General features: G+C 47.2%; 1 protein-coding gene and 1 pseudogene across 1 annotated transcript; both read right to left on the reverse strand.

Annotated features, from left to right (window-relative positions):
- Window positions 1-822: 822 nt before the first annotated feature.
- TDRKH (tudor and KH domain containing) lies at window positions 823-9,692 on the reverse strand. The gene is made up of 13 exons (XM_056119253.1): window positions 9,523-9,692; window positions 8,300-8,406; window positions 7,328-7,517; window positions 6,125-6,264; window positions 5,718-6,024; window positions 3,259-3,419; window positions 2,905-3,077; window positions 2,627-2,691; window positions 1,905-2,056; window positions 1,615-1,707; window positions 1,258-1,354; window positions 989-1,071; window positions 823-841 (listed from the first exon to the last, which is right to left on the reverse strand). Exons 1-12 carry the CDS (start codon window positions 9,644-9,646, stop codon window positions 1,022-1,024), a joined length of 1,659 nt encoding a protein of 552 aa, XP_055975228.1. The 5' UTR covers window positions 9,647-9,692; the 3' UTR covers window positions 823-841; window positions 989-1,021.
- LOC130035360 (uncharacterized) lies at window positions 4,358-4,458 on the reverse strand (annotated as a pseudogene).
- Window positions 9,693-11,853: the final 2,161 nt, after the last annotated feature.

Below are 11,853 nucleotides of genomic sequence, written 5' to 3' on the forward strand. Positions count from 1 at the left end.
TACACATACATGCATGTGTGTGAAGGTTCTTGAGTCACACCCAGCAGCACCTAGGGGTGGTAGTGAAGGATCACTCCTGCTGATGTTCGGGGGACCAAAAGTAGTGTTTACCCATGTAAGGCAAGTGTCTGACTCCTGCACTATCTGTCTTGCTCTGCAATCTTTGCCAGCTTAGAAGATACCCAATATACTTGCTTCTACTCATCCAACTGCTGAGTTTGAGATAATTTTGAGAACTTTATTCAGCAAAGGTTCCACCCAAGTAACTGAAAGTAACATGTTCTCATTTTCTTAAGTGTATATACATACATATTAGAAGTATTAGACCATTTCCTGAGCCACCTCTCTCCTTATACTTTAATCTAAGCTTCCAGGGAAACAGCTGGAGCCACTATTTTCAAAAACATCTCCAATAACACCAGCAGCTGAGGCTGGGAGACAGGAATCTCGTCTCACTCTTGGAGGTGGCTTCATATAATTACGCAGAACTTGTGCCTTTACTCAACGATCGTCACCACTCAAAAACTGCCCTTACCCAGTCACCTGAAGAGGCTAAAGTCTGCAAATCACTTCTAGTGACCTAGAGTCCAGCAGTGGTAGGCCCTGAGACCTGGCAGAGAGAACCAGCCTGGGAAGAATGCAACAGTGCTCAAACACTGGAGGAGGGGGCGGGAGCAGAGCAGGAGCCCAGGTGGTTTCCTGTGCCCCACTCACACTTTCTGGAAGTCCACTGGAAAGAGAAAATATTCCGTTCACACAATCCCAGTCTGGCAATAATAGAAGGACTGAGCAGATAATAGAAGGACTGAGACCCCAGGCTCCTTTCCGTAGGCACCAAATCCTGCCAAAGACAAAACAAAGACACCAGACGATGTGAGAAGGTGCAGAGCGCCAGTTTCGACAAGCAGTCGGGGAGGTGTAAGGCATGGCCCGTTACCACCCACGGCCCTGCCTTTCCTGTGCACACAGAGATGACAGCTCTACTCACAGCAAAGCAGATGGCTGAGGTGTGGAGTCCACTTCAGACTAAGTCGTCTTCAGGATTATCATCACCAGACATAGAGGCAGCTTCTGCTTAGCAGAAATAAGGAGGTTACACAGTGCTCCGTTCCAGTAGGCACTGCCGCTGCATTTGGGGGAAACGGCTTCTTGGTGCTTAGTGAGCACTTTAAGGGCTGGATCCGTCTAGCTTCTAGACACCTACTGAGAGCCAGCAAATATATATCCACAGACTCTGGCGGGAAATGCGGTCTGTACCTGAGAGGCTGAGGCAGGACAGGGCCTTCGGGATCTCTTCAGGGCCCTTCTTGGTCTCTGCAAGCAAGCTGCCAAGAGACGCATCTGCTTCTCTGGTCTGAGGGAATGAAAATGAGAAGGAAAGTGCTGGCTGGTGGGAAGGAGAGGTCAACATATCACTGTGTTCACAGGACCTGGCTGAGCCAGCTAAGGTCGGCTGTGGAGAGAAATACATCTCCTTTTATGATCCGGTGGAGCCATTCATGGTCCTCAGCAAAGCTCTGCAAAGTGTTAGGTATGCCCAGAAGTCCTGATGGGTCCTCCAGGTACCCAACTTGCCTCAAGAAGGCCCCTCGTGGATGACAATGCCTCACTCACCATTTCCTGCGACAATGCTCTGTTTTCTTCTGTGTCTTCAGGAAGTTCAACTGCATATCCTTTACGAACTAATTCCAGCCCAATATCAATTTTCTGAGAAATAAAATGAAAAAGGAAGGACTTTCAGTGAGAAAGGGCAAATCTGAGGAAACAGTGGAAGAGCAAAGATTCCTTTGGGGGTAAGTGAATAGGAGATGATAAGACAGTAATATCAGATAGGGGTTTCTGCGAGGAGCAAGCTAAAGGAGGCTGTAACTAGACCAAGGAGAGTGACCCACACACAGTCTTACCTTCTCACTACTAGTATCATATAAGTAGATCTTGGGCCAAGTTGACGCTCCAGTTTGGACGTAGCTAGAGATCTTGGCAACCAAAGGCTTCCAGTCAGCACAGTGAGTAAGTCTGTCAAACTCATCTAAGGCTGCTTCTTCCCACTGTTCACCTGGCAAAGATTGTAGGAGAGCCGAAGATGGGGTTGGTACTGTCAGGGCGGGGTTATACCCAAAGGGTAACTGAAATGACTGTTTTTATTTGTTTTGGGGCCACAGCAGGCAGTATTCAGAGGCTACTTCTGACTCAGTGTCTGAGAGGGAACCACGGAGCTCTGGGGATTGAACCCAGACTTCTGCGTGCAAAGCATGCACTCAGTCCCTTGAGCTCTCTCACCAGAACTACCTCTTTCCACTACAGAGGGGACTGATACCAGAAAAAATTTCTGGCTCTTTTTCAGGGCTGATGAGGAAAAGGTAACCCAAACCCCCAGAACTGAAAAAGCCCGTGAATATGGGAATCCCGTCTGTGGGCTCTACAGAGGTTTCTGTATTCAGAAGTAAGACCACTGAGGTTTTTTCATTTGTTTGGTTATTTTGGCCACACCCAACCCTGGTGGGGCTCAGGGGTCTCTATGGGGTACTGGGGATCAAACCTGGGTTGGCCGTGTGCAAGGCAAGCGCCCTACCCAATGTACTCTCTCTGGTCCCAGCAAGGCCAATAAATGGTGTGCCCAATTTACCTTTGGGGGCGATCCGAGCCAGGCTACACTCTATTGCTTGAAATGGAAGGCTTAGGAAGTCACTCCTAAAGTGAAAGAAATTGAAATTATAATCCTCGTGTGAGAACGGTATTTAAAAATTTCTTGCTTCTAGGTAGCCCCAACCAGCCCTGATGAAGAATATGACCACTGGCTCCCTGGACATAGGACCCCTTTCAAATCCCCCTGCTGATGAGTACGAAAAGGCCGAGTGGGCAGCTGGGACTCTAGCTGGACTCCTCCCTGGCCTCCCTACACACCTGAGTTCCCTGAGGTCCCCCAGCGGGCAATCTCCATTATCTCCAAAGTCAACAAAGTAGAGGTCCATATTTCCATTTCCCAAGGTACCAAGGACCCGGGCTCGATACCAGGAACCATTTGTAGGTAAAGGTGCAGCTACGATATCACCTACGTTCACAATCAAGTCTTCAGGCTACACATGGGGATGAGAAGTCAGGAAGGAGGAGAGTTAGGAAAGGGTACGCTAAAAGACAAACCAACCAAAAACAAGCAGTGAATACCAGAAGGAAGAGAGCCGCACCACAGAAAGAGAATATGATACAATAGAAAGGATAAGCCCACATAACCCCAACCCTCGCTCTAGGGCAACTTACCGGACTATGATTATAGTGCTGGGTCATCTCACTGACCAGCTTATCCAACTGCAGGCTTCGGGAGCCGATGATTTGGATCCAGAAGTGGTTAGGATGTTCAGAGGCAGAGACATAGACTTCCAGGAACTCATCAGCATGGAAACTGAAGTCAGGACTGGGAACTTAACCACAGAGAAAGTGCAGAATCATCACCGTTTGATATAGGGGTCCAACCACCTCTAGTAAGAATGGTAGGCCACACCTTGGGGGTGAGAGGCACCCAGTCTGAGTCGCTATTACTATTTTAAAATGGCTGCAGGGGCTGGAGCAGTATAATAGTACAACTGATGGCACATTTACCTGCATGTGGCCACCCTGGGTTCGATCCACTGCATCTCATATGGTCCCCCCAAGCACCACCAGGAGTGACTCCTGAGTACAAAGCCAGGAGTAACCCCTAAGCATTGTAGGGTGTGACCCCCAAAAGCCAAAACAAAGCAACAATAACAACAAAAACAGCTGCAGGAGCTGGAGTAATCGTACACCTGGTAAGGCATTTGCGTGGCATGCAGCCGCCACCGGTTCGATCCCTGCCATCCCATATAGTTCCCAGAGCCGGCCAGGAGTAATCGCTGAACACAGAGCCTGGAGTAACTCCTGAGCACCACCAGGTGTCGCCCCAACTGCTCTGCACTCAGCAATCATTCCTTGTGGGGCTTGGAGGACCATCTGGGGTGCTAGGGATTAAACCCAGGTTTGCTGCACTTAAGGCAAGTGACCTATCCACTATACTCTCTTTCCAGCCTTTGTTCTGTATAGCTGGATGTAACTGAGAAATAAGGGAGTTTACAGTCCTAAGTTATTTGCTATATAGACAAATCAGCCACCATATGCTAGCTGCAGCCTGGAGCAGTGACACAGACAGACGGGCCCAGTCCAGACCCCATTCTACCATAGACTCTGGTGACCCTAGGTAAAGGTAAAGGTCCTCCCGTTGATCGTCGATTTGCTTGAACGGGCCCAGTAACGTCTCCATTGGAGACTTTGTTGTTACTGTGTCTGGCATATCTGAACTAGTCTAAATTCTTTGCCCCCCCACCCAGTATTTATTTTTTATTTAAAATATACAGAATGCTTCAGGAATTTCCATGTCATCCTTGTGCAGGGCCCATGCTAATCTTCTTTGTATCATTTTATCTTAAGTATATAATATGAGCTATCAAAGTGAGCACTAAACTAAGTCTGAATTCTTAGGGGTCCTCCTTTGCCGTGCCCATCAGGACACATGCACAGATCTTTTTTCTTTAAAAAGGGTAACTATATATTATCCCGCACGGCAGAGCCTGGCAAGCTCCCGGTGACGTATTCGATATGCCAGACACAGTAACAACAAAGTCTCCAATGGAGACGTTACTGGGCCCGCTCGAGCAAATTGACGAACAACGGGAGGGCCTTTACCTTTTTACCTTATATATTATATTTAGTTCGCTGTTATTTTAAAATTTTATGCGTATATATCTAAAAATTTAATGCCTTTTCATTGAACAAGTTAACTAATGTGCTAGCAAGTGTTCTGCCGTTCATGACATGCACAGATTTTTAAAAGTGGTAATGGATAGGAAAAAAACCATGCAGATCATATTTGAGGGCTAGTGAGATAGCACAGCAGATAGGAAACTCGCCTTGCAGATAGGAAACAACCTGGGTTGGATCCCTGGCATCCCATATGGTCCTCTGAACACCACTAGAAGTGACTCCTGAGTGCTGAGCAGGAATAACCTGAGCACCACCGGGTGTGACCCGTCCCCCCGAAAAAGGTAGTTAAGTATGTTTGATGAAATACGCATTCAAGTATTGATATATTATGCAAAGACCTGTGAACTAGCGTACTTCTTTATTTCGGGGTTACACCTGGCAGTGCTCAGAGCCTATTCCTAGCTCTGTGCTCAGGTGACCATATGGGATGCTAGGGGTTGAACCTGGGTCAGCCACGCGCAAGACAAACTCCATACCTGTTATACTATTGTTCTGGCCCTAGCATATCATTTCCACCCCCATTTATTTATTTATTTTTAAAACCATTCTCCAACATTAGCTGTTTTTCATTCTTTTTTTAAATAATATTTTTAAAATTTTTGAGCCACACCCAGTGATACTCAGGGGTTATTCCTAGCTTTGAGCTCAGGAACTACTCCCGGCAGTGCTTGGGGGACCATATGGGATGTGGAGGATCAAAACTGGGCCACCTGCATGCAAAGCAAATGCCCTTACCTGCTGTACTACTGCTCTGGCCCATTTTCATTTTTTCTGAAAATTATTACTTATGCTTACTCCTACTCTAAGTAAAAGATTGCCATAAAGATTCGCCTAAGGTATAAAACTTACAACTATAGGCAAGGAAATAGGAATTAGCCGCTTTGGGTTACCTAACCCAGTATTTCCATCTCCCATTAGGCTAACAGGTTCCCTCTGCTACCTACTTTCAAACATGGGCATCTCTGGACTGACATCGCCAGACTTTTGAAAGCTGTCATCACTGGGTTTCTCCCAGGGCCCTTCTTCTGGCCCGACACCAACCACGTCACTGACGCCGGAGTGAGGAGGCCGGGCTGGTGCGGACGCCGGCTCCACGGCTTTCCAAGAAGCAGGCTCTCCAGCCCCACCAGCCTCTGGTGCTTCCTCCCGCCTTACACTGATAGGCTGCTTGCGTGGGACTCTGGTTTCCGCAGAATGAGCAATTCTTTTCCGGAGTTCTTCATCTTCTGAAACCTTCTCCAGTATCAGATGCTACGGGAAATAAAAGAAATGCCACTCCGGTGCCCGGGTATTTGGCCCCAGGAGTTAAGAAGTCCTCTCACTCTTAGATACTATCAAGTCTGTCACTTGCCTTGGCTGCTGCCACCTCCTTCTGCGTGCCTGAGATTTTGATGAGTCTTGACAGTAGTAACGTTCCCTCTGATTCTTTGTCACACGTGATTTTTGCTCCAGAGGCCTTACAGATGGAACGAATTGTCTCACCACCTCTCCCTGCATGGAACAGTAACATCAAAGTCTGGACTTTCCTCCTGGCTCACCATTATTTTGTAGAGCTGGAGAGAAGAGTCAGTTCTCATTAGCGAACGGAATAGATGGAAGCCAGGAAAATAGGAACGACTGAGGTCCTTTCTGTAAGAATACTGCATTATTCGCCCTGCTCATTTTAAGCTTGACATAACAGCTCGGTTAACTTCTGCCTGCCCTTTCTCTTGCCGACCCCTCAGCACACTCCATCTCCTTCCAGGTGTGTGGGACACCTCCTGAGGAAGGGCTCTGCGGGAGCTCCTGCAGCAGCAGACGTGCTCGAGGGGCGAGTCTAAGAGCTTCTCTCTCTGGAGTCATGTTCTTCAACACTTTTCTGTCCGTGGCCCCTTTGCCCTTCCTTCCTTCCTATGACTTGCTCCCAGACCTTCCTTCTAGTTGACCCCCAAGTCTCTTGCTGCGGTCCTCCCTTTACATGATTCTTAACCTGTGGCCCCTTGGAATATGCAGGGGAGGGCCCCACTGTGACCCACATGTCTCCTGGTTGAGATACGCTCTACAGCACTATCTCAGAACAGGAGAGCTTTTTTTTCTTGAAACATGCCGAGCTTCCCTTAAAATCTCTAGCATGAGGTAAAAATGTTTACCTGAAGCCCTCGGTTGAACTATATGTAAGGTTCAGATCACACAACTTTTTATTTATTTGCTTTTTTGGGTCACCGGCGGTGCTCAGGGGTTCCTCCTGGCTTTGCCCTCAGGAGTTACTCCTGGTGCTGCTCCGGGGACTATATGAGATGCTGGGAACCGAACCCGGGTTGGCCGCGTGCAAGGCAAATGCCCTCCCTGCTGTACTATGCTCTAGCCCCCAGATCAAACAACTTTTTATAGTGAACGGTTTTGCTCTATCAGAGGTTCTGAAAAAAAAAAAGAAAAAGTAAAGTTCTGGTTTCAGTGTGTCTCTCTTCTCTTTATCTCGGCGAGGGAAAGGAGGCCAGGAAAATCCTTGGAAGGGTATGCAAGAAAGGAAAGGGTCAGCAGAGAGGAAAAAGAGGAGGAAGCCGTGCAGCGATACCTATGATCCTGCCCACAGATCTCTGGGGAACCGAGAGCTGTTCAGACACTGGGGTGTTTTCTGTCAGGATCTGATGGATGGCTGCTTTGGCCTTGCACACCTGAACAGGAAAGCCACTGATAAGCAGCACCCGCTCATCACCCACATCTTCCGTATCGACATCAATCCGAGCACCTGTCTGCTTCCGCAGCTGCAGAGAAAGGGACACAGGGTCATCTGCTCTGCAAGAGTTTCCACTTGAGTCCGCTAAGAACATTCTACACCTAATCCTGGAAGCAGATGGGATTAGATGCAGTTACTGGCTAACTCAGGGTGTTCTTGTATTTACACCACTCATTACTTGTATTTAGGGAGATTTGTGACAGGGTAACTCCAAACAGTAACCAACACACACGCAAAAAACCCCACTGTGTTTAGAACCGTTTTCCCCCTTAATTTTATTTGTAGAACAAAATGAAAATACACCATTTTACTGATTTTCCAACCGTAGATGAATATTGAGAGCAATATGACAGTCATTGCTTGTTGATGAGCGCTCAATAATACCAAAGCAGAAAAAAAGTGATTCAAACTCTAAGCCAAGAATCACCTAATAAAAGATGCCAATTCAAGCGAAGTTGCCCATTCTTCAGGAAGTAGTACTCACCTCTAGCAGGAAAATAGCCCGGGCAGAGAGAAAGCTGCTATATGGATGTGTATATGCACATACACAATGTGGGTGGGTGTTTTTTTGCGTGTGTGTGTGCAGGAGTAGTTTCTGCACTTGGGAATTTCTCCTGGAGGTGCTCGGGGGACCATACGGGGTACCGGAGATCAAAGCCATCTTGGCCACGTGCAAGGCAAATTATAGCACCTGCTGCACTATGATAGCTCAGACCCCAGTACGGGTGGGTTTTATACAATGGGGCAGAGGAAGGAAACAAGAAGTCATCAGTAGAATCAATACCTGGAAGTTCCAAGTTGCACTCTTACCTGTTTAATGTTGGCTCCTTGCCTGCCAATGATTAGTTTCACCGCTTCCTGGGGCACTCGCATCTCTATCTCAATGTCGTCTTCCCCGACAAACGTCAAACGCTCTTCTGCACAGTTCATGGTTCATCAGATCAGACTCACACAATCCCCAAAGCTACTTACTAGCCCTCCCTGGAATCTGCCAAAGAAACACTGACCCAAGAGATGATGGAGGGTCTCAACCAGAATGAAAAGTGGAATTGAGGTTCGGTGGGGGCGGGGGGGAAAGGGGATTCTCGCTGGGGGACTGCTTCAGATGCCAAAATGGAGGAGGGGCCAGAGGGATAGCACAGCGGGGAAGGCACTTGTCTTACATGTGGCTGACCTGGGTTCGATCCCTGGCATCCTATATGGTCCCCTGAGGCCTGCTAGGAGTGATTCCCGAACACAGAGCCAGGAGTAACCCCGGAGTATTACTGGGTGTAGCCCCACCCATGGAAGTAAACAATAAAATGGAAAAAGCATTTGACTCTACAAAGGCAGGGTTCTGGACTATGGGAAAATGATAACTCTAAGACTTGACTCGCAGAAAAAAGGAAGATTAAAAGTGGCCTGAGGAGACCATTAGGCCGCTCACAACTTCTTTCTTCTGAATAATTTCCTAAGGTCCTATTTGCAGCGTCCAGACTATGGGGAAATTTGACCCCATTGTGAATGCCCTAACAACTAAAAGGAGTGTCAGATAAAAAGATAATGGGTGGAGCTGGAGAGAGAGCCCAATGGGTAGAGTGCTTGACTTGCATGCAGCTGATCCAGGTTTGATCCCCCAGCGTCCCATATGGTCCCCTGAGCCCCGTCAGGAGTAATTCCTGAGTACAGAGCCAGGAGTGACCCCTAAGCACTGCTGGGTGTGGCCCCAAAACAAAAAAGATAACAGGTACAGAAACTGGATAAAATTTAAAAAAAAGGAAGAGACAGCTGCAGCACTGATGGTGCTGAAGGAAAGTGAAAAATTATAAAATAAATTCATTTCACGAAGTAACCACACGTTAAAACTATAGAAAAGAAGAAATCAGTTTCAAAACTCCCTCAGTGAAAGCCAATTATCCCCCAGGCACGTGCATGCAATGCCGCACTACCGCCCACCACCCCGCCCCCCTCTGTCAACCCCCAAGGAAAGTTTTTAAGACAGCTGGAATATAGCCTAGATATTCTGACAGAGATAAGTCATGGAGTTCACATACCTCTGCTTTCTCTGTATCTGCGGTACAAGATATAGGCAACTGTTGCACTGGCGGGAATTCCAAGGCCAAGTGCTATTTTCTGAATAGTGGACAAACTTGTCCAAGAAGTCCGTTGAGAGGACATTTTCTGCTTTACTCTGACTTACATCCTGAAATAAGCAAATAAAAGAGACTTACACTCGGCACCATTATGTCTGGCAGAGAGAAATGGAACATACTGTAATGTTATTAAAAAGACCATTTCTGTCTGCTACCCCCTTTTGAGGACTGTCAAAATCTATTTTGTGTAAAAGATTTCAGTAAATTTTTTTGGTGTGTGTGGGGGGGCACACCTGGAGATGCTCAGGGGTAACTCCTGGCGCTGTACTCAGGAATTACACCTGGTGGGGCTTGAAGGATCATATGGGATGCCAGTGATCAAACCAGGGTCGGCCGTGTACAAGGCAAATGCTCTACCTGCTGTACTGTTACTCCAGTCCCTCAGTAATTTTTTTTCCTTTTTGGGTCACACCTGGCGATGCTCAGGGGTTACTTCTGGCTCATGCACTCAGGAATTACTCCTGGCAGTGCTCGGGGGACCATATGGGATGCTGGGAATCGAACTCAGGTCGGCCATGCTGGCTGCGTGCAAGGCAAACGCTCTACCTGCTGTGCTATTGCTCCAGCCCCCCCCCAAGTAATTTTTAAGTTAGATAATGGACACATATCCTACAACTAAATAAAAGTGCTACTTCAACGCACATACATACCAGCAAGAGCTACACATTGATCACAATTTTGAAAACAATAGAAAATAGTATTAAACATTTTTTAAAAAAATGTTTAGTTAAAAATATTTAGTTAAGGGGCTAGAGCAATAGCACAGTGGGTAGGGCGTTTGCCCTGGACCCGGCTTCGATTCCTCCAACCCTCTGGGAGAGCCCGGCAAGCTACTGAGAGTACCACGCCCACACGGCAGAGTCTGGCAAGCTACCGGTGCATATTCGATATGCCAAAAACAGTAACAAGTCTCATAACGGAGATGTTACTGGTGCCCGCTCAAGCAAAGTTGATGAACAACGGGAGGACAGTGCTACAGTTTAGTTAAGAACTTGGTTCTTAAATAAATTCCTCCCAGGTTGGGGAGTATTTTTCCCTTTCTCTTCTACTTTCTAATTGTAGGATCCCGATCACGACCATCCTGTTATTCGTCGACTGCCTCGAGCAGGCCCCAGTAATTGTAGGATAACATTGGTTTATCCTTCTCCCCTGCCACAAGGAGCTTAGGCTTATTGGGTTACACCCATCACAGTGCTCCTGAGTCACTCCCATTCCTTTGTGTGCTTATCTGTAACTTCTCTGTGCTCTCTTCCCCAACCTGTCTATCACCTTTTCCACTAATCAGACTTTGTTAACTTGTAAGGTCAGATCCTTCTAAGGACACGGAACTTGCATGTAAGTTATATACTGCCTTTCCCCTCTCCTTATGTCTTTTGCATAATTTACTTTAAAGCAATGTCCTTTTTGTATAGACACAGGAAGACAGTTAATATTATGTTTTTGTAACTTGGGAGTTAACTGACTCTGAGGAAGGCATCGACTTCCTCGACTTAAGCCACAGTTGTCCTTAGTTCCTAGCAGCTTCAAAGCAGGGTCCTGATGAGGGATTGGATGGACCTAGGGCAAGCTGTGTGCTACCCTGGCTTTGAAATGGGCCAGACCAAAGCGTCACGATACTTACCTATAAGAGCTTGGTCACAAATGCTGTCATGATCCAAAAAGTAACAACAAGATTAGGACCCTGCTAGGGTTAGGGAAGACTAACCTAGCCTGAGTACTGTAGTCTGAGATCGAGATGGCCCCAGGAGAACAATTCTATAAGCTTAATGTATCTTTTACTGTGTCCATACAAAATGACAAATATTATAAATGCTTATATGTTTGTTGGAAAAGGAGAGGAGAAACACACCTATGGGATTCTGCTCTTGGGGGGTGGGTGGGGTCGTCCTGCTGAATGAGAATCTGTCCTAGAAGAAACTTCCCCTGAGGGAAGACTTTACCCCTATTGTGACCACACCTATGTGTAAGTCCCAATTCCTCATGCTTTTGGGATTTAACTAAGACTGTAAGAGTGGGCTGGGGGAGCCAGAAGGAAAATGAAGTAGGAGCCAGAAAGAGAATGAAGTAGCATGGTGGAGGAAGAAGCAGGAGGAGAATCAGAGGAGAACGGAAAGGAGATTGGAATAAACTGCAACTGATACCAACCAGCCTGGCCCTCTTTCCTTCCTTGCCTGTCCATCACCATCGGCCTCCCCGGGGTGGGGGAAGCAGCGGAGACCACCGAACATGGGC

This window comes from Sorex fumeus, unplaced genomic scaffold, assembly GCF_029834395.1.
Source record: "Sorex fumeus unplaced genomic scaffold, SorFum_2.1 ptg000001l, whole genome shotgun sequence".
NCBI lineage: Eukaryota > Metazoa > Chordata > Mammalia > Eulipotyphla > Soricidae > Sorex > Sorex fumeus.

Coding starts and splice junctions, on each gene's coding strand:
- TDRKH (XM_056119253.1), bottom strand. CDS start 9,646: ATGTCCTCTCAACGGACTTCTTGGACAAGTTTGTCCACTATTCAGAAA. Junction 6,025..6,124: donor AGGAGGTGGCAGCAGCCAAG/GCAAGTGACAGA, acceptor TATTTCCCGTAG/CATCTGATACTGGAGAAGGT. Junction 3,078..3,258: donor AGCACTATAATCATAGTCCG/GTAAGTTGCCCT, acceptor CCCCATGTGTAG/CCTGAAGACTTGATTGTGAA.